This window comes from Garra rufa, chromosome 15 (genome assembly GCF_049309525.1).
Source record: "Garra rufa chromosome 15, GarRuf1.0, whole genome shotgun sequence".
Classification (NCBI taxonomy): Eukaryota; Metazoa; Chordata; class Actinopteri; order Cypriniformes; family Cyprinidae; genus Garra; species Garra rufa.
Window position 1 is genome coordinate 35,008,360 of NC_133375.1, and position 23,895 is coordinate 35,032,254.

The window sequence follows — 23,895 nt, forward strand, 5'->3', positions numbered from 1 at the left end:
AGTCAGGATTTGGCCCAGAAGTTGATTGAGAGCATGCCCAGTCCAATTGCAGAGGTCCTGAAAAAGAAGGGCCAGCACTGCAAATACTGACTCTTTGCACAAATGTCATGTAATTGTCGATAAAAGCCTTTGAAACGTATGAAGTGCTTGCAATTATATTTCAGTACATCACAGAAACAACTGAAACAAAGATCTAAAAGCAGTTTAGCAGCAAACTTTGTGAAAACTAATATTTGTGTCATTCTCAAAACGTTTGGCCACGACTGTACATTTAGATGTGAACTTAGGAATTTATTGGCCAATCAGGTAAATATAAGTATTTGACATTAAAGACAACATATGGTTTTTATAATATTACGGTGATTATAAAAACTGCCCCCAGTTTTTATAATCACCTTAACATTATTAAAATCCATATGTTGTCTTTAATGTCAAATACTTAAATTTACCAATTCCAGGGGGGCAAATATTGCCCCCTTAATGGAAAAGTTAATTTCTATATGTATATACTTGCATAATATCCCTCTTTCCCATGTGTGAGCTTGTCACTTGAACCTGTCTGTCTGTTACAACTTAAAATAGAGTTGAACACACAGAACCTAGGGTCTCAAGCCCCTCGTATCCAGCTCACGGCTCTGGTTACAGTGGGTAACCACTGCTTAATATTGCCCCGGGGCAGTGTCCATCTGCACACTTCCCCACTACAGAGGAGCAGTGTCGGACCTGCCAGCTTTCTACAGGAAGAGCGATAGTGTCAGAATCAACAGCCAACATGCCCAAAGTCGCTGTGCCCGGTGAGTGCCACCTGACACAAAGAAAAGATTAGTTTTTAACATCACATATAATTACAAAATTAGTTTTGCATCACATAATGGGCATATAATGGTTTAACTGAAAAGTTTTTTGAAGAACAGAATTGTTGCATAAGTTCTGGCTGCCATTGTGATCTCCGGCAGAAACTGTAATCTAAGAATGGGAATGTCTGAATAGTTATTTCCACAGAAGCTTGTACAAGAAGTACACTACAAGGTTTGGTTTTCCAGCATCTGCTATTTTTGATGGTGTTGGTATATGAGAGTATCTCTGGAACTTTAATTCAAAGACGAAACTGTGTCAGCACCCCTGACATTTTAATAAACGGTGGCTGAATGAAAATAGAGGTGTTAGGTTTTCAGGCCTGAGATATTACTTCATTAACACCTGTGACTGGAGTGCAATATGTATGCATTCTTGAAAATTTCAAAAAGGCTTTATCATATTTTGCATGCATGCAGGAGTTCACACTGATGCTTTTTGCAGCTGTGGCAGTGTGGAAGATTGTTAGGTATGATTGTAAGTGAGGTTTTGAAGGCTTATAAGTTATGACTTATTAGTTACAACACACAGATGCATGCATGAAAATGCCAGGGACCCTTTTGCTAGTCAGTGGATTCTAGTGACTCAAATGTCATGCCAGTGCAAGACATGCCATAACTCACTTAAAGTTTATTTTTACATCATAAATGTTTGTCCAGTGTTTTCAAGGCCTAGCATATGCAGCTGTGGTCATATGTTTACATACACACAGCAGAATCTGCAAAATGTTAATAATTTTAACAAAAACAATCATTCTAATATTCTGATTTGCTGCTCAAAAAACATTTAGTATTATGTTGTAAACAGCTGAGTAGAATTTTCTAGGTTTCTTTGATGAATAGAAAGTTCAGAAGAACAGCATTTATAATTTATTAAAGCATCCTTGTTAAATAAAACTATTAATTTCTATAATTCCTTTCCTAAAAAGACTCAAAGCTTTTGAATGGTACAGTGTATAATGTTTTGGAAGGATCATGTGACTGAAGTAATGATGCTAAAAATTCTGCTTTGAAATCACAGGAATAAATTACATTTTTAAATATATTCAAATAGAAATCAGTTATAAAAAAATAGTAAATATTCAGAATTTTACTGTTTTTGCTGTACTTGGAATCAAATAAATGCAGGCTTTGTGAAAAAAAAAACTAAAAAATCTTACTGATCAAAAATGTTTGACTGATATATCTATAAGAATCCAAAATACTGTATGTAAACTTTTGAACAGGGTGTTTTTTGTAAATTCAAATTGCTTATTAAGGCATACTTAATATAAAAAACATGCCATTTTTATGTTCCCTCTTATTATGTTAAAATTATTAACACTCTGCAGATTCTATGATTCTGCAAGGTGTATGTAAACTTACGAGCACAGCTGTAATACTGAGTCAGATATTGGGTTGATTTTAGGCTTGCTTTGCTAGACATGCTGCTTTCCATGTGCAGGCTAAGAATAATCTGAATTTAAATTTGCAGTCTGTGATAGAGTATCAGTCACTGATATCACCAGGTTTAAAAATAGATACACTATCATTTCGAGGCAGCAGGGAAGGCCACGTATTGGCTGAGCGTCAGAGAGGATCATCTGTAATTTCACACCCATGTAAAAGACCCTTGAATCCAATACACTGGTAAACATGCAATTTATTTGATGTTAACAATTTTGTCTCTGCATGGTATCAAGCTGTACAGGAGAAAGCAAGTCATTTGTAGGGTGACGGTGTGAGTTTAAGGCGGGACTATCTGTTTGGCTCACCAATGGTGGATAGGGGGTTGTGAATTATGCAACACCTTGCAAATGTGATGACTTACAGTTTTCTGTTTTGCTCAATGTGTGTTATTGTCCTTGTCTGTGAACGTAACTTTTCATTTACCCCTCTCTACATGACTCCTGTCCCATGTCTGATGGGTACATGTTACTAACCCAGCAGAGAAGAAGCGTGAGTATTGGGAGGAATCGTAGGCGGATGATTGTTTGTGTGTTTGGTAAGGGCATGAACAGGTAGATATGGGAATCTCAGTACCCGTCTACTGGCATATCCCAAAAGATTGGCCCTGGAACTCCAAGTGGATACGCTGTGTGAGATTTTTGAAGAAGGTTTTAGAACAGAGGAATGTGGACTAGTGGTTGTTGAATATTATTTAGTATGAACAAATTGCTTATTTGTTTAATTGTCACAATCCATGATATTGTGCTTAAAGCAATAGTGCAGCCAAAAATCAAAATTCTTTCTTCTGTTGAACACAAAAGAAGATATTTTGAAGAATGTTGGGAACCAAACGGTTACCAACAAAAATGTTTTGTGTGTTCAACAGAGGTGACTAAATGATGACAAGATTCTTATTTCTGGGTGAACTATTTTTTTAAGGGTGGACTGTGGTCTGGGTCAGTGGGGTAGTAATTTGGGCCTCTAGCTGAGCTATAGCTGTGTGTCTCATTTAGTTCCCTAGGGTGTGGATCACCATATTGTGTAAACAAATTCGGGCACTTGTGAGGGCCCAGGCTCACTAAACCTAAAAATGTACCTTAAAGAAGTTGTTCACTTCCAGAACAAAAAAATACAGATAATGTACTCACCCCCTTGTCATCCAAGATGAAAAACGCAAAAAAAATTGTTTTTTGAGAAAAACATTTCAGGATTTTTCTCCATATAATGGGCTTACATGGTGCCTCGAGTGTGACCTTCCAAAATGCAGTTAAAATGCAGCTTCAAACAATCCCAAATACGGTTGTAAACGATCCTAGCTGAGGAAGAAGGGTCTTATCTAGCAAAACAATCGTTTTTTTTTTTTTTCATTAAAAAAAATACAATTTAAATACTTTTTAACCTCAACAGCTTGTCTTGTCTTGCTCTCCCTGAACTCTGTGTACTCTGGGTTAAGACAGTTAGTGTATGTCGAAAAACTTATTATTAAATATTTTCTCTCAACTTCAAAAATCATTTCAAAATCATCCTACATCGCTACAGAAGTACAGACCCAGGCTGTATCCGAAATCGCCCCCTATACCCTCATTCACTATTCCCTACATTAGTCCACTCATTCAGTCCACTTGAAGGAGTGAATGAAAACGAGTGAGTGAATTCGGACACTGAGTGCACCGAAAGGACTGCCGCTTTTGCATAGTATTGCTTACTGTTTAACAATCATTTAAAACGGACAGTTCGAGTAGTAAGATTAAAGGATTTATCTTGAACTATGTCAAGGAGTTTACGTATAAACCCTGGTTAAACAATTTAATAATCAATTTACAACGAATTTGTACCCGTGTTGTATGCTGTATTGGAATGGAATATGCAAGCGAATGGATGGATGATTCAGCTGCGGGCGCCATCGTCTGGCGAGACGCGGGAATTCAGTCGGCGCGCGACTCTCACAGTGCATTATGGGTTATCTCTAGCTGTTGAGCGCATAGTTGAGCGTACATTGGTTGTACACTCGTTTTTGCGGTGCATTGTGGGATTGAATGAGTGCACTCGGGAACGTTCACTATGGTTTCGAACACCACTTAAAATGGCTGTCCCCTCAAATAGTGCACTATTTGAGGGTATAGGGGGCGATTTCGGATACAGCCCCAGTCTTTGCAAAGTGATAATGCAAAAAAGATCAAACAAAAAAGGTAAAACTACGGTGGCCGAGAGAGGCCAACGCGCTGCAAACAAGAAAACACATGCAAACAGAAAAAACGACAACAAATTAAGAAAACATTTTCATCAGTTTGACAACACAGGCGATGCAAATCCTCGCAACGCAAACACAAATACGGAAACGCGCTGCAAATTCTCACAACACAACCAAACTTAGAAACGCATATAGCACGGTCCACAACGGAAATGTTTCAGGGGGACCTCAAAAAGTGACGAACCCATCTGGGACCTGATTATTTTTTCAGTGGCTGTTGATCAGAGCAGAGGTGTTATCGGTGAACTATCGCCTTTTAGTGATAGTATAGTATCACTTAAAAGTGATAGTGATATAAATAATCAGGTAATATAGTGATATAAATAATCAGGTCCCAGATGAGTTCGTCACTTTTTGAGGTCCCCCTGAAACATTTCCGTTGTGGACCGAGCTATATGCAGCACGTTTGTTAGTTTGCAGCGCCCTCGTGTGTTCGCAGCGCGTTTCTGAGTTTGGTTGTGTTGTGAGAATTTGCAGCGCGTTTCCGTATTTGTGTTTGCGTTGCGAGGATTTGCCGCGCCTGTGTTGTCAAACTGATGAAGATGTTTTCTTAATTTGTTGTCGTTTTTTTCTGTTTGCATGTGTTTTCTTGTTTGCAGCGCGTTGGCCTCTCTCAGCCACCGTATAAAACAGCGATGTAGGTACTTAAAAAATATATACATTTTTTTTTTTTAATGAAAACAACCCATCGTTTCACTAGATAAGACCTTTCTTCCTCGGCTGGGATTGTTTACAACTGCATTTGGGATCGTTTGAAGCCACATTTAAACGGCATTTTGGAAGTTCAAAATTGGGGCACTATTGAAGTCCACTATATAGAAAAATCCTAAATTGTCTTCCTCAAGAAAGCATAATTTCTTTGCGACTGAAGAAAGAAAGACATGAATATCTTGGAAGACGAGTGGGTGAGTAAATTATCTGTACAATTTTGTTCTGGAAGAGAACTTCTCCTTTAAAAGAACATCATCAGTGCATTGTGGGACTTTATAAGGTGCAAACGTTTGAGACAGCCCTTAAAAAGGACTTGGGATGCTTATTTTCCACATGTTCTGATTCTTTAGGGTCTCTATAAAATGCAACATTCTTTGGATAATATTCCTCAATGGTCATGTAAAACAACATCTTTTAACCTTGTCAAAAACAGATATTTTCACCGCAACCTGTTTTAGTGCATGCCTCTTTAAATGATAATGAGCTCTGCTCACCACACCTCTCTCTTCCGTTTTTTGTGTATTCACAGTGGCACGTTAATGTTAAAATCATAACTAATCAACTGTGTCCTTCAGTGGCTCTGATGTCGGGAGAAAATTAAGATTTTAACTGTTCCATCCAAATACAAAATGCCTGCATTGCTTACGAGACGTTGTCGCTACAGCGGCTCGAGCACTGGAAAAAATGGCAGACAGATACACGGGAATATGCTAATGCGGGACGTCTGTCAGCGGTCGTGGGTGGGGCTTGAGTAATATTATGTTATACTGCTCAGAAAATCAAGACAGCTTTATAATTGAGACTGTTTAGGTTATTTGGGGATTAAAAAAAAAGGAGTGAATGGTTTTGTAGGGAGGTTGTATCTATCTACACACTGCGAAGCCACAATTATGTGTAAACATCATGTATGAATTTAGCATCCGATGTCCCCTTAAAATGGACGACTCCCTACTTAAGTAGGAAGCTGTTTGAGACACACCCTTAGTTCTCAAATTTATGATTTAATTTCCTGTTATTTCTTTAGTATGTATTGCAACTGTGACAAAAGAGGGCTCCACAGGACCAAAATCCATCCATGATTTGATTTTGACCAGTAAAAAAAATGTATGATCATGGGAAGTGAACAATAACAAATAAAGGTTTGCCTCTATAAAGAACGGATAATGATAAACTGTGAAATGTCAAGCCTTGTTTGAGCTCTTTTGACGATGTCTGCAATCTTGGGATTGTGAAAAATCCACGGTGATGACTGATGAGCATGATTCAAGGCCTTTTTTTCAGAATTTTGTACTTTACACTTACAGTTATTGCAATTTCTTTTCTATATGCAAACAAAGGTTCATATTCTCAAATTCTTGTTAAGTTACTGTAAAATTCACGACTCTTGTTATACAGGTTGCCTGCAATACAGAGAGATCTGATTTAATACTACAGATTTTTTTTGTCATTCATGTTGCATGTGTGATTTCTATAATGTGAATAAAATGAGAGTTTCAATGTGTTTCTTACTAATCCAGTCTAACCTATAACCTCCTTTTCTTTTCAATGTTTCGGATCTTCCTTACCCACACTTTGGAAATGAATAATCAGAAGGGAGTAAGTAGGAACCCGTCCGAGATCAACATGTTCAAACTGCTTCAAACATCCACCTGTATATTTTATTCATTTGTTTGTTTTAAGTGAAAATATACAATGGGGTCAAATAAATCTGAGACAAACAGTTGTAGGACTTTGTTTTAAGAAAATGTAAGCCAAAATTAAAAGTATATGACATAAAACAATGACAAATAATATTAATACTAATAATTTGTTTTAAGTCACAAATGAAGTAAGTACATTTGTAACATTGTGACATTTTCTTGCTTGAATAGACAAAAAAAATAATTATTCAACTTCTATCTGAAATTGTTATTAAAAAAGTAAAATAAAAATGTGTTCAATCAGAAAGATTTTGCGCCCCACTGTAGTTCATAAACAAACAAATGACTAAGTTGTGTATTTCTGTGCATGTTTAATATGATTCTTGAAAAGCTTCAAGATGTAGGCCTCATAGTTTCTTATCTGTTCATTTCAAGTTATGATTTGGGTTGTGCTGTTTTTAGTTGGTGATGTGTGTCTTGGCTTAGTGAATCTGTCATAGTTTCGTTCATCTCTGCATGAGAGATTTTGTTCCATTACTGCTAGCAGTCCCAGTGACTTAGTAGTTGGATCATTCTGACAAAGTGCCATACTGTACTTTTGCCGAAAGCATGCTCTGGTTAGCAATTAGTATGAGAGTCTCAAAAATGTCTAAAGGATAACCATCCGCTTGCTTTATATAAGTACAAGTTGGTTGTTCACTTATTGTCTTATGGCTTTGTATAAAATTTAATTTTATACTTAAACGATAGATATTTAGATCATCAAAACATTTGGTTTCACTTTATACATCTTAACCGCTTTGGAGCTTTTTAGACCTCAGTCATGTTTTCATCTCCTTTAGTTTTGCTTTGTTTGGCCGCTGTCTCCTTAAACAATTATTTTGCACTAAAACCAGCTTTGTTTTTTCATCATCAGAGACGGATGATCGTACACGTGCGATCGCAGAGCGTGTGTTTGCTTCGGAGACCAAAGATGATGATGTCCGTGATGAGATTTCCCTCTTTGATGTAGCTGAGGACTGTCCTATCCTCAACCAAGAGCTGGCCCACCATGTAACCGAGGATGATGATGTGGAAAAGCGGTCAGTGTAAAAGTTATATTATATAACTCCCTTTTTGAGTTAAGGTAAATTAGCTCATTAATATAATATTTTTTATCTACAGAGCCTTTCGAAATTATTCATTTTTTTCACATTTTGATATGTTGCTGCCTTATGTTAAACTACTTTAAATTACTTTTTTCCCACATCAATCTACACTCCCTACTCCATAATGGCAAAGCAAAAAATAGTTTTTTAACATTTGTGCAAATTTATTAAAAATAAAAAACTGAAAAGATCCAGTTGCATAAGTATTCATACCCTTTCTGGGACACTCGAAATTTAGCTCAGGAGCATTCATATTGCTTCTAGATGTTACTACACTTCGAGTGGAGTTAAACTGTGGCAAATTCATTTGAATGAGTTTGATTTAGAAAGTCACACACCTCTCAGAAAAGGTCTAACAGCTGAAAATGCATATCAGAGCAAAAACCAAGTCCTGAGGTCAAGATAACTGCCTGTAGAGCTCAGTGACAGACTTGCGTTAAGGCAATGATCTAGGGAAGAGTTCAGAAAAAAATCTGCTGCATTGAAGGTTCACAGAAGCATTATCCATAATGGAAGACGATTGGAACAACTAGGACTCTAGAAAATGTCTGCCAGCCCCCATCCAAGCTGACAGAGCTTGAGAGGTGAAAAGGTGAGGCAAAGAATGGCAGATAATTGCCAAATGCAGATGTGCAAAGCTTGTCACATCATACCCAAAAAGACTTGAGGCTGTAAAGGTGCTTCAACTATGTACTGAGTTAAGGGTATGAATACTTATGCAATGTACTTATTTCAGTGTTTTAGTTTTAATACATTTGTAAAATTTGCACATCTGGTTTTTGCTTTGTCATTATTATGGTGTATGTAGTGTAAATTGATGTGGGGAAAAACTAATTTAAAACAGTTTAGCATAATGCTGCAACAAAACAAAATGTGACACAAATGAATATATTATCTATTGGTGAGGAGGATGCAGCATAAGAAGTTTTAAAATACTGATAGAAACAGCAATATTATTAAACAGTACAGTACCTTGTATAGACTGTCTACTGTGAATAATAACTCACTTGTAGTCTCAAATGGCGACCATCACGAAAGGGAACCTCTTGAATGTTGAATAAACTGCTTTTTCTTGGCCAGTGGTAGGCTACGTCTGAAGTCCCCCTGTTAGAGTACAACATTTGTCTAAACTGCTATTAGTAAATCTATTTAAAAGCGTTTTTACATTGAAAAATACTATCCACCTTATTTTTCTCATAAGAGTCGGAGCAGTCATTTGTCAATTTTATGGTTCTGGCTTCCGGTCTCATCCACATCCAGCTTTACCTGTACAAAACAGCTCGTTTTGCTGCTTGATATTGCAAATTGCTGTGTCTTACTGTATTATTTTAATGTATTATCTTAATTATGAACACACTGGTTTGTTGAGCAAACAGTTTTGCCGTTTCCAGCGCATAGCGGCTAATAACCCGGAAGTCTCTCCTGAATACGTTTCCTTATTTTGACATTCGGTTCGTGGAAGCCAAATTGTATTTTAACCTATGATTTTAACGCGCGTTGAACAGCCGTCAACGGTTTTGAATACTTTTTAAACAAAACTTTGTTACAAAACCATTACACAAACCGAGTTTTTTTGATAAGTACATCTACAATACAGGGACAAAAAATGACAGTACACTTACGTTTTGTTATTGTACCGTGACAGCCATCTACCGTCAGGCTGTTGATATGGTTACATCCTTTTTTCTTCGCTTACTTTTACTTATTTTTATTTGCTTATTTACAATTATTTAGTTTTTGGTTTTGCATTTATTTGAGCATATAATATATAATAAATAACTACATTTTCACTGTAGCTACTAGTATCCCCCAAAACGTTTTTTTTTTTCTTTTTCCTTTTGGCTTTATTTGGTTGATCAATCCTTAACTATTTACATCTGGAAATGGTGATTATTTTGATTCAAATTGACCTTTTCCCCAGTTCTAAAATTTAATGGCAAGGAATATGTGACCCTGGACCACAAAACCAGTCATAAGGGTCCATTTGAATAAATCAGCTTCCCAATGATGTATGGTTTGTTAGGAAAGGACAATATTTGGTCAAGATACAACTATTTGAATATCTGGAATCTGAGGATGCAAAAAATCTAAATATTGAGAAAATCGCCTTTAAATTTGTCCAAATTAAGTTTTAGCAATGCATATTACTAATCAAAAATTAGGTTTTGATATGTTTACGGTAGAAAATTTACAAAATATTTTCATGAAACATAATCTTTACTTAATATCCTAATGATTTTTGGCATAAAAGAGAAATCTATCATTTTGACCCATACAGTACAAATATACCTGTGCTACTTACGACTGGTTTTGTGGTCCAGGGTCACATGTATTGCAAAGGATAGCATTGTAAATACATTACAAATATAAACATGTCATAGTCTGTGAAAAAGATCTACCCTAACCTAATGTTTAACCAATCCCCACACAGTAAGAAGTATTTCAGTCGCCATCAGCCCGGAATAGTAGAAGATAAACCAACCTACCTGGAGGTTCCTCACTTCCAGAGAGTGGCCATCACTGGCGACTACGCTGCTGGGGTACGTTCCAACATGTAACTTTCAAGAACTGACAGGAACATGTACGTGTTATGTAAGTTTTGATTTATGCACTCACTGCCCTTTGCAGGTATCTGACCAGATGAATTAGATCAGCCAAGGGGTCTTTCTATCTTAGCAGGTGTAGCTCATCCCTGGATATGATTTCTGAAATCGATATCTGACATTTAGAAGGGGAATTTAAGAGAGTTAAGGAATTCACGTTTCATGTAGTCATCAGTTCTTGCCATACTGTTATCTAAGATTCGAACTCATCCACCCCGACATGACGTCAAGGATATGTTGGCTTTTAAATATAATGTCACCCAGTTCATGCACTCTGTGACTGCATACAGCATACATATCGCTTTTCCATTTAGAAATATAGGCTTTTCTTCCTCTGTTCTGCAGGTGACCATGGATGACTTTGAGCTGGCCTGTAAGGGTTTGTACCGTGCCCTGACCATCAGAGAGAAGTACATGAGGATGGCTTTCCAAAGATTCCCCAACACTCCCTCTGAGTTCCTACGCAAGATTGAAGGAGAGCAGTGGAAACCTGAAAACCAGGTGCTCCCAGGTAATAACAAACAGAATTGCATGATAAAACATGAACAGTTGAGGTCAAAAGTTTACATCCCCCATTCAGAATCTGCAAAATGTTAATTATTTACTAAAATAAGAAGGATCATACAAAATGCATGGTATTGTTTATTTAGTACTGACCTGAATAAGATATTTCACATAAAAGATGTTTACATATAGTCCACAAGAGTACTTGAATTAATAAAAAATGGCCCCTTGATACTCTGTTGTTAACTGAATGATCCACAGTTGTGTTTTTTTGTTTAGTGATAGTTGTTCATGGGTCCCTTGTTTGTCCTGAACAGTTAAACTACCCGCTGTTCTTCATAAAAATCCTTCAGGTTCCACAAATCATTTGGTTTTCCAGCATTTTTGTGTATTTAAACCCTTTCCAGCAATGACTGTTTGATTTTGAGATCCATCTTTTCACACTGAGGACAACTGAGGGACTCATATGCAATTATTACAGAAGGTTCAAACACTCACTGATGCTCCAGAAGGAAAAATGATGCATTAAGAGTCGGGGTGAAAACCTTTGAACAAAATGGAGATGTGTAAATTTGTCTTATTTTGTCTAAATATCATATTTTATCATTTAGTTCTGCCCTTCTGAGGCTAAATAAGATATTTACATGTTTCCCAGAAGACAAAATAAGTTCAGTTTACCCCGATCTTCAAATTCAAAATGTCGTTTTTCCTTCTGAAGCATTCTTGATCATTTGAACATTCTGTAATAGTTGCATATGAGTCCCTCAGTTGTCCTCAGTGTGAAAAGATGGATCTCAAAATCATACAGTCACTGTTGAAAAGGGTACAAATTCACAAAATTGCTGGAAAACCAAAGAATTTGTGGGACCTGAAGGATTTTTCTAAAAAACAGCAGGCAGTTTAACTGTTTAGGACAAACAATGGACTCATGAACAACTATCACTAAACAAAAACAAACACAGCTGTGGATCATTCAGGCAACAACACAGTATTAAGAATCAAGGGGGTGTAAACTTTTGAACAGGGTCATTTTTATAAATTAATTAATCTATTATACTATAGTTACTATATGTAAACATCTTTTATGTCAAATATCTTATTCAGGTCAGTACTATAAATAAACAATAACGTGCATTTTGTATAATCCCTCTTATTTTGGTTTAATAATTAACATTTTGCAGATTCTAAAAGTGGGAATGTAAACTTTTGACCTCAACTGTAGATTTGATTTACATAGCTGACTAAATATGTCTCTTTTACTGTTTCACTGTGTTTGGTAACTGAAGAATAGTTGTGTTTGTCAATACAGAGAAATATAACATTACTCTTGTGTTGCAGTCTTCACTTCTCCTCCTAAATCTGGCGAAGATCCTTTCTGCACAAAGAACTTCCCACCTAGCCTCGGCTACGTTGCTCGCATGAAGGATGGTGTTATCTACGTCTACAAAGATGCAGAATCTGCTGATAAACACCAGCCTCTGAACCACCCTGGTCCAGACTATGCCACCTTTATCGACGACATGAACTTCCTCATCGCCTTGATTGCTCAGGGCCCAACGTGAGTTCATGATATCAATGCAGATCTATTATCTACATTCGGTCATTTTCAATTTTTAATGGCATTATCTATCGATTTCTTTTCTTGTTGGGGAGTTATTCCATAACATTTAGTTTTTATATGTATACCACTGTTCAGAACTGTGCTAGCTAACCATGTGCTGATTAGCACCTTTGAGCTAGGTTCAGAAGTATCTATTCTTAAATTGTCACAACCAAAACATTTGGTGGCGTTTTGGTATTGACGTCATTTTTGGGGTGTTTTCCCATAAAATTGTTACTACCGAAATAGTCATGACCAAAACGTCATCATTGTTTCAGTAGTGACAAAAGGGAACACATAATCCTTTATTTGGAGGAAATAAACAAAATGTTAGTACAGTTATGCAAATTTTTGGAATTTTAGTATGTGTTAGTAGTGTTTTAGTATGCAAGTAAAAATTCTGTAATGTGATTTGGCCACTATACAAAGCATCACTGTCACTACCAAAAATCATGGGATGTTTTGTCAAAAATTAAATATACTGAATCATCAACTAAAATGTTATAATAGTTTTAAGGAACCCTTAACTTTGAAATCAGTATGATCAATTTTTTGCATTTTACAAAGAAAAAATTGGATTCAAAATCAACAAATCTTATAAATTACATTGTTAAAAATGTAATTGTTATTCATTTACCTCTTAAAACTTAAAATAGTAAAAAAAATATTTACAATGTAGATACAAGTCCAAAATCTTAATAGGTTAATCTTTTTAGATTATATATTATTGTGTTACGGTAGTGACAAATTTGAGGAGAGGATAAATGTTCCAAAACGTTCTGAAAAAAAAAAAAGAGAGAATTAACTGCACAGTTACTAGAAAAGTGCATACATGTGCATTATACAATTTGCATACATACAATTTATTTGGGAAAAGACATTTTTTTTCTGCAGAATTTTGCAGACTGGCCCATATTAAATTACTCTCCATTAGTCTTCAGTGTCACATGATGTTCAGAAATCATTATGAATGTTGAAACTTTCTTATCATGCTGTTTAATATTTTTGAAATAAAATGATTAATTTAAAATGTTGAATTCAAAGGCCATGGACAATAAAACAGTTTATTCTCTAAATAAAATGTTATTGGATCCTTGTGTTTTGTTTCTCAGAAAGACATACACTCACCGTCGTCTGAAGTTCCTCATGTCAAAATTCAATGTGCATGAGATGTTGAACGAGATGGATGAAATGAAAGAGCTGAAGAAAAATCCCCACAGAGACTTTTACAACTGCAGAAAGGTGCAACTCAAAATATGTCATTTATACTCAAATAATTTAGCACGATTTTTTACAGTTATGTTGTTGTTATTGTAGGTTGATACTCACATCCACGCTGCTGCCTGCATGAACCAGAAGCATCTCCTCCGCTTCATCAAGAAGTCCTACCGTGTGGATGCGGATCGTGTGGTGCATGTTTTAAAGGGCAAGGAAGTTACCATGAAGGAGCTCTTTGCATCTCTTAACCTGCACCCCTATGACCTGACTGTAGATTCCCTGGATGTGCATGCTGTAAGTATCCCACAATTAGGGTTACCACTTTTAATACCCAAAAATAAGGGACGCATTCGGGGGGTCATCTAAAAAATGCTGCAGTAATATGGGACGTCCTGAATACGAACTGATCATTGTTTTTTTCTACTTTTTAGAAATGGGGTCTATATATCCCGTTAAAATGTAATAATGTCCCATATCTCAAAAATGCTGCAGTAAAAATGTTTCATATGAGTTTTGCATATAATATGGCCGTCCTGAATAAGAACTGATCATTGTTTTTTTTTCTACTTATAGACTCTAAAGTCTAATAATGTCCCATTTCTCAGAAAAGAACCGAAAATTACACCAATAAATAAAACGGATATTAAAGCTGAAATGCAAATAAATAAGTAAGTAAAAATTCACGAGCACTTTGTAGTATTATCTCTCAGTCAGTCCTGGGCGTCTAAATGAAAAGCGCTCTGCAAGCACGTTCTCTCTGTGTTGTTTCTGAAACTACCGTAATCACTGTAATATGCGCGCACACTTATAATCAATCGCGGCTGGCTTGACCGTGTTTTTCTGAACCGCGGCTGGCTTTACCGCATTGATTAACTGCATGAGACGCTGCTTTAGAAAAAATTATAAAAAATACGGGACAAAACCCGTCCCGTATTGATTCAAAACGGGACGCGCAATTTCATTCTCAAATACGGGACGATTCCGTATTTTAAGGGACGGGTGGCACTGGCAACCCTACCCACAATACATCATATATGTTCATTACCCAGAATAGGTGCAAAGTCAGAGCTGGAAACGTTTTGAAAAGAAAAAAAAAAAAAAAAAAAAATATTCCACAAATTTAGTTTGTATACAAATTGTATAGTATTTTCAGAAAGTTTGGGAATAGTTGTCCTCTCCCCAAATTTGTCACTACTGAAACAGTAATATGTAATTTGATAAGAAGGGTTATACTGACCTATTAAGATTTTGCTTACATCTTGTAAATATAGTTTTCAGAGGTAAATCTAAAACAATTACTGTACTTAATTGCAGAAAAAAAAGGTGTTCGGTAGTGACGTTCTTTAAAGTTACACACAGATTTTCAGACTTTTGAACACATATATCTCAACTCACCCTGAGAGAGAGACAAAAGAATATTTCCTGATCATAAAGGTAGGGGTGTAGTTAAAATCAGTTTCAGCCAATAGACTAAAATATACAATGTTTCGGTAGTGACATGAAAATGTGGGACACGTAAACATAAAATTGAATAATTTACAGAGAAAATATGAAATAAGTATATATTTTTAAATTCACTCATTTTGTTTAAAAACAAAAATGGGATGAAATGCATAAATTATTTCAATAAAATTTTGATAAGTTAAAATTTAGGGCTTAGGGTTCGGGACAGCCAAACTGATATTTTAAATATTAGTGTGGGTTTCAACTTATTAAATAAATAATAGAAGGATCTTTGTAAACATCAAAGATTTGAATCCTTAAATGCTTTTTAAATGGTTTTTTTTGTTTGTTTTTTTTGGTTGTGGGACAGCAGTTTGCACCAATTCTGCAATTCTGTAGAATGGGCCATATAGAGAAGTGTAGGACTAGAAATAATATGTCAAAGTGCTCCTATAGCACTATGCAGTGCTCATTATGCAGTTGCTATGTGCTCTATTTTTAAGCCATCACATGGGTTACAAAATCATCCTCAGCTGTTTTGGCAGCATTCTTAGCGCTCCTAATTGCTTACAAGAACTGTTATTTGTGATGACCTGAAGTTATTTACAGTTATTTCTCACTTTACTTCATGCAGGGAAGGCAAACCTTCCAGCGCTTTGATAAATTCAATGCTAAGTACAACCCTGTTGGTGCCAGTGAGCTGCGTGATCTTTATATGAAGACTGAGAACCACATATCTGGAGAGTATTTTGCCACCATTATTAAGGTAAGACTTGTGTGAACTTATTAGCCGTTTAAACTAACGGGAAACTAATCAGCCATAATCTCTGAAATCTTACAGGAAGTTGCTAGTGACCTGGAGGATGCCAGATACCAGTACGCAGAGCCTCGTCTGTCCATCTATGGCTGTAACCCTAATGAGTGGACTAAGCTTGCAAGCTGGTTTAACAAACACAGAGTCTTTTCTCCTCACCTCAAGTGGATGATTCAAGTGCCCAGAATCTAGTATGTGAACCTATTTCACTTCTTACACTCAGGCTTTATGGAAACTGCACTAACAGTTTATTTCATGTCCCCATTTAGTGACATTTTCAGAGGCAGGAACTTTGTGCCACACTTTGGAAAGATGCTGGAAAACATCTTCCTCCCTGTTTTCCAGGCCACTATTGACCCAAACTCCAACCCAGAGCTTAGTGTCTTCCTGAGACATGTGAGTGAATCGGGAAAAAACGTTTTTTTGTCACATATACCATTCAAAAGTTTGGGGCAGTAAGATTTTTTTTTTTTTTTTAAATATTCAGCGAGAATCCATTAAATTGATTAAAAATGACAGAAAAGACATTTGTAATGTTACAAAAGATTTCTATTTCAAATAAATGATGTTTGCTTTTTAAACTATTGATTCTATTCATTGAAGAATCCTGAAAAAATGATTATGGCTTACAAATAATAGCAACTTTTGTTTCTTGAGCAACAAATCAGCATGTTAGAATGATTTCTGAAGGATCATGTGACACTGAAGACTGGAGTAAATGATGCTGAAAAATTAGCTTTGCCATCACAGGACTTAATTACATTTGAAAAGATATTAAATTAGATTATCCCCTTCATTCCTGGGTTTTGTCTCTCTACAGGTGACTGCCTTTGACAGCGTGGATGATGAGTCTAAACACAGCGGTCACATGTTTTCAACAAAGAGCCCTAAACCTGAGGAGTGGGACATTGTGAAGAACCCATCATACACTTACTGGATTTACTACATGTATGCAAACATTGCCCGAATCAACCAGCTGCGCAAGTGAGTATCTTAATAACACACAAAAAAGGCAAGCAGCTTTGTAGATAATTGTTGTGCAGCCAATCACTACAGCCAAAAATTTAAAGGGATATTTCACCCAAAAATTACAATTCTGTCATTAATTACTCACCCTCATGTTGTTCCAAACCTGTAAAACCTTTGTTCATCTTTAGAACACAAATGAAGATATGAATATATGAATATATTTAAGATATGAATATATTTTTGACGAAATTCAAGAGTTTTTTCACTCTTCATAGACAGCAATACAACTGACACGTTCAAGGTCAATAAAGGTAGTAAGGACATCATTAAAATAGCCCATGTGACATTAATGATTCTATTGTAATGTTATGAAGCTACGAGAATACTTTTTGTGCACTAAGAAAACAAATATAACAACTTTATTCAACAATTTCTTCTCTTTCACTGACGTCGCATTAACTATGTTATTGACGTCCTTACTACCTTTCTTGGCCTTGAACATGGTAGTCAATCCAGGGTCAGAAAGCTCTTGAATTTCATTAAAGATATCTTAATTTGTGTTACGAAGATGAATGAAGGTCTTACAGGTTTGGAACAACATGAGGGTTAGTAATCCATGACAGAATTTTCATTTTTAGGTGAACTATCCCTTTAAGTTAGGGTTGTTTTCTGTCCCGAACTGCAAGTTAAAAACTTTGGTGTGCAGTTTGTGTCCACACTGTTTGTGTCTTTGTAGCAATAGCCAACAATACATTGTATGGGTCAAAATTATTAATTTTCCTTTTATGCAAAAATCATTAGGATATTAAGTAAAGATCATGTTCCGTGATGATATTTCCTACCGTAAATATATCAAAACTTAATTTTTGATTAGTAATATGCATCGCTAAGAACTTCATTTGGGCAATTTTAAAGGCAACTTTCTCAATATTTTAATTGTTTTTGAACCCTCTGATTCCATATTTTGTATCTCTGCCAAATATCCAATCATAACAAGCCATACATCAATGCAAAACTTTCAGATGATGTATAAATCTCAATAAAAAAAAAGTACCCTTATGACTGGTTTTGTGGTCCAGGGTCACATATTTTAATATATATTAAAACGTAGTTTAATCCTGTGATGCAAAGCAAAATCTCAGCATCATCATCAGTGTCACATGACCCCTCACAAATGATCGTTTTGGTGCTCAAAACGTATTTATTATTATTGCCATTTAAAACAGTTGTCCTGCTTAATAATTTTATAGAAACTGTGTTACATTCTTCATCTGAAATTGAAATCTGTCCATTATAAATGTCTGTACTGTCATTTCTGATCAACTTAGTGCATTCTTTTTCCATTGAAGGTATTCATTCAATCCTTCTGACCCCAAACTTTTAAATTGTACTGTATATAGAGACTAGAATATCATAGAGATTTGGGTGTGGGCTGTTTTGAACTAGGCCAGCATGCAACCAATTAGCGCCAAGTTCATAGAATGGCTTTGCTTTCATCCAGAACACTCTGGTACTTTGGCAGCGAGTTATGCACGAGAATGCACCATTTACATTTACTTTAGAAAAACCCTAGTTGACTTAAAATATAATATGTGACGCTGGACCACAAAACCAGTCATAAGGGTCAGTTTTATGTAATTGACATTTATACATCATCATTTTGACTCATGCAATGTATTTTCGGCTATTGCTACAAATATATCCATGGTCCAGGGTCGCATATTGTGACATGAAACATTGTGTACATAAACATACAAATGATTAAAACAGTCCAGAAGAGGTTATTATATAAGAAAGTTGCATTAAGATGCCATTTACTATGTACTGTGTGTTATTATGTGCTATCCAGGGAGAGAGGAATGAACACATTCCAGTTCAGACCTCACTGTGGTGAAGCTGGAGCCGTCACTCACCTGCTGGCCTGTTTCATGACTGCAGACAACATCTCTCATGGTCTCAACCTCAAGAAGGTTAATACACCATTTATCCTGACCATTAGTCGCCACAGTTCACCTTACCATACACTTTCTCTGCCTTTAAAATATACAACACTCACTTTCTCCTCACATTTCACAGAGCCCTGTCCTGCAATATCTGTACTACCTGACCCAGATCCCCATTGCCATGTCCCCACTCAGCAACAACAGCCTGTTCCTAGAGTACAACAAGAACCCTCTGCTGGAGTTCCACAAGAAGGGACTGATGGTCTCTCTGTCCACTGACGACCCCATGCAGTTCCATTACACCAAGGTGATCTGTCGCTGCTCTTTGTGCAAATTAGATGCTTCTTCTCACTGTTTTCCTTTCATTTCATATCTGTGCATTTATCTGAATCCTGCATCAATAGGAGCCCCTTATGGAGGAGTATGCCATTGCAGCCCAGGTGTTCAAGCTCAGCACCTGTGACATGTGTGAGATTGCCAGAAACAGTGTTCTCCAGAGCGGCCTGTCTGCTGAGGTAAGGGTCACCTGACCAAATAATCACTGAAACATCACAATTGTTTGTGTAATTGTTTGATTGTTTTAGTTTCATTGCAAAACGCATTCGGCAGCACTAAACCTGGCAGCTTATGTAGGCTACATACTTCTGATTTTAGGCACATGCTGATGGGTGACTTCAGAGCAGGTTCATGAATCATTTTATTTAGATCAGAACTTTGCATATCGCAAATCCTTTGATTTAGAATCGGAACTTTGCAGTGGGTTCGTGAATCTTTTGATTCAGATTGAAACTTCATACTATTCATGCTCTGGTCCCGATACAAATTGATGGCTCTCAAATAATTATTTAGCCTGGGACTATGGAGCACGGATTGAGAATTGTTTTAGATCGGAACTTCAAGGTGTGGATTGCGGTCACTTGATTTAGATCGAGACTTCATAGCCAGCTCACGAATTAGAATTGAACAGATCAGAAATTCAGTGCGGGTTCATGAGTATTTGATTCAGATTGGAACTTCGGAGTGCAGATTGCAAATCATTTGATTTAGATTGAGACTTTGGAGAAGGCTCACGAATCAGATTGAAACTTCAGAGCGGGTTCGCGAATCATTTGATTCAGATATAGGAACTTCGGAGTATGGATTGCAAAAATCATTTGATTTAGATCAAGACTTTAGAGCAGGATCACAAATCAGATCGGAACAGATCAAAACTTTGGAGCAGGTTCGTAAATTATTTGATTCAGATCGGAACTTCAGAGCAGGTTTGCAAATCATTTAATTCAGATCGGAACTTCAGAGCAGGTTTGGAAATCATTTGATTTAGATTGGAACTTCATAGTGTGGATTGCAAATTATTTAATTTAGATCAAGACTTTGGAGCAGGCTCACAAATCATTTGATTCAGATCGGAACTTCGGAGTGCAGATTGCAAATCATTTGATTTAGATTGAGACTTTGGAGAAGGCTCACGAATCAGATTGAAACTTCAGAGCGGGTTCGCGAATCATTTGATTCAGATAGGAACTTCGGAGTATGGATTGTGAATCATTTGATTTAGATCAATATTTCGTAGCAGGCCCACGAATCAGATCGAAACTTCGGAGCGGGTTCGGGAATCATTTGATTCAGATCGGAACTTCGGAGCGTGGGTTGCGATTAATTTGATTTGAATTGAGACTTTGGAGCAGGCTTACAAATCAGAACGGAACAGATCGGAACTTAGTTGCGGATTCACAAATCATTTGATTCCGATTGGAACTTCCGAGCATGGATTGCAAAAATCATTTGATTTAGATCAAGACTTTAGAGCAGGATCACAAATCAGATCGGAACAGATCAAAACTTTGGAGCAGGTTCGTAAATTATTTGATTCAGATCGGAACTTCAGAGCAGGTTTGCAAATCATTTAGTTCAGATCGGAACTTCAGAGCAGGTTTGGAAATCATTTGATTTAGATTGGGACTTCAGAGTGTGGATTGCGAATCATTTGATTTAGATCAAGACTTTGGAGCAGGCTCACAAATCATTTGATTCAGATCGGATCTTCAGAGCGGGTTGGCAAATAATTTGATTCAGATTGGAACTTCAGAGCGGGTTTGCGAATCATTTTGTGAATTGAATGATTTGCATTCCATGCCCCCGTCCTGATCTAAAATGATGGTTCGCGAATCATTATTCAGATCGAGACTACGGAGCAGGTTCGCAGATCTTTTGATTCAGACCAGGACTTCAATGTGGGTTAGAAAGTTTACACAAATACAAATCCCTTAAGAAATAAATAACCGTGGTTTTACTATAGTAAAAGTATAGTAACTGTGTTTTGTTTTATAGCCAGAGTTTTATCATATTTCATAGTTTTTTCTCTATTTATCTTTTATTTCTTTATACCAGTTTTAGTGTTAGTCTTTTTACTACTTCAACTTAAACACATTTTATTTTTACATTTCAATTGTAACTTTTAAGTGTAGGTTTTTGATCTCATATTTGTATTTTATTTTTATTGGTTTTTATTTAACATTTTAATTGTAGAACTTACAGCTGAATTGAACTCATTTCAAATTGACGAACTTCACTGTTATTGATCTAACCTTACTTTAAGGACAAATAATGACACTATTGTCATTTAGAGCTGCTTTATCGTGGAATCTGAATTGTTTTCAAAGCTGAGTTTCCACAATTGATTCTGCTATTTTCCTCTCTTTGTGAAGCTACTTTGACACAAACTGTATTGTATAAAGCACTACTGAAATAAAGGGGACTTGACACTACAACGTGATCTTTTTTCTCACACAAACAGGAAAAGATTCACTTCCTTGGTGCCAACTACCTGAAGGACGGTCCTGAAGGCAACGACATCCGCAAAACCAACGTGGCTCAGATTCGCATGGCCTACCGCTACGAGACTCTGTGCTATGAGCTGAACCTCATTAAAGAGGGCATGATGGCTGACTAAACAAACATGCACACATGCAAAGTGGATTGTTATGTCACTCCCAGTGACATTGCAGTGTTATCATAAATGTGCAGCCCATGAGATAACGTCCACAAAAAATAAGAATTGACACTCCAGAGCGTATTCTGAGTCTTCGTTTAAACAGGTGTCGGTTTCATCATTGGCTTGTGTAGTTTGTCAAATGTCTGACCTTTAGGTCAGGTTTACAGTTTGCAATTAAGTTTACATCTCCTTTGTGCCTTATTGTTTGTTTTTGTAGTGGTCGTGCTTTGGATAAAAAGCCTGTTACAGACTCAATAAACTCAATAAACAAAATCTATGTTTAAAATATATAGTGTTCTGATTTATGTTCTTATATTTAACAAAAAATTGTAAATGCTGTCATCATTTGTTCAATTATGTCAATCCACAACTTTAAATGTTTTTTTAAGCTTTAAATGGGACATCAAAAACACTACCATAAAAACTACCATTAAAAAAACAGTCATAAAAGTAATCTTAAAAGTAATTCATACCCATTTATCAATACTCCAAGGCTTCTAAAGTCATACTAGAGGTTAGTGTGAGTAACAATATAAAATTTCAATCATTATTCACTGAAAATCTTTTTCATCTATAGTTTGCAAACGTCATTTGCACTTCTGTAAATTACAATTAAGCCTGACACATTCAGGAACATGACATGGGTACATGACAACCAATGCAATTGATGACAAACCAGACATGACGTGTCACGCCTCTTAAAAAGCTTGGGTTCTATAAAAAGAAAGTAAGTGAATATCATATAAAATGTACATTTTATGCTTCTCAGACCTATTGTCAAAAGTTTTTGAACAGTAAGATTTTTTTATGTTTTTTAAAGACATCTCTTCTGCTCACCAAGCCTGCATTTATTTGATCCAAAGTACAGCTAAAATTAGTACAATTTTAAAATATTTGTACTATTTAAAATAACTGTTTTCAATATATTTTAAAATGTAATTTAGTCCTGTGATCAAAGCTACATTTTTAACATCATTACTCCAGACTTCAGTGACACATGATCCTTCAGAAATCATTCTGATATGCTGATTTGCTGTTCAAAAAATGATTCTTTTAATTATTAGTATCATCATCAATATTTAAAACAATTGAGTAATTTTTTTTCAGGATTAAATGATGAATAGAAAGATCCAAATATCAGTATTTATCTGAAATAAAAAGCTTTTGTAACATTATACACTATACCATTCAAAAGCTCGGAGTTCAGAAAAAGATAAAAAATTATTGAAATTAATATTTTTGTTTAGCAAGGATGTTTTAAATGTGATGATAAGAAAATGTCTATTTCGGATAAATGCTGTTTTTTGTACTTTCTATTCAAAGAAAACCTGAAATAAATTATACTCATGTTTTCAACATAATAATAATAATAAATACATTTGTTTTTGAGAAGCAAATCAGAATATTAAAATAATTTCTGAAGGATCATGTGACTGGAGTAATGGTGCTAAAAAAATCAGCTTTGAAATCGCAAGAATAAATTACATTTTTAAATATATTTAAATAAAAACCAGATTTTAAATCGTAAAAATATTTCAGAATTTTTAAGTAAAATAAATGCATTTCTTAAAAAAAATCATTAAAAATCTTACTGTTCAAAAACTTTTGACTGGTAAAATTACTTTTTATTGTATGCTCTCGTAAATAATAAAAGCAAAACAATAAACTAGCATTTCCGTTTCAAGTTAGTGAGTTTTTAGTCAGTTTTAGGAACACACATGGGTCGTTTTATGAACACTTGTATTGCAGCACCAGTTTGTGAGCTGATTCATCC

At 35.8% G+C, this 23,895-nt stretch overlaps 1 protein-coding gene across 1 annotated transcript; it reads left to right on the top strand.

Moving 5' to 3' along the window:
* Positions 1 to 667: 667 nt before the first annotated feature.
* ampd1 (adenosine monophosphate deaminase 1 (isoform M)) lies at positions 668 to 22,409 on the top strand. Its single transcript, XM_073818642.1, has 15 exons — positions 668 to 794; positions 7,801 to 7,966; positions 10,464 to 10,572; positions 10,981 to 11,146; positions 12,478 to 12,697; positions 13,852 to 13,981; positions 14,057 to 14,251; positions 16,035 to 16,166; positions 16,242 to 16,405; positions 16,484 to 16,610; positions 17,035 to 17,198; positions 19,033 to 19,153; positions 19,260 to 19,433; positions 19,531 to 19,641; positions 21,924 to 22,409. Exons 1-15 carry the CDS (start codon positions 773 to 775, stop codon positions 22,077 to 22,079), a joined length of 2,157 nt encoding a protein of 718 aa, XP_073674743.1. The 5' UTR covers positions 668 to 772; the 3' UTR covers positions 22,080 to 22,409.
* The last annotated feature ends 1,486 nt before the right edge of the window (positions 22,410 to 23,895 follow it).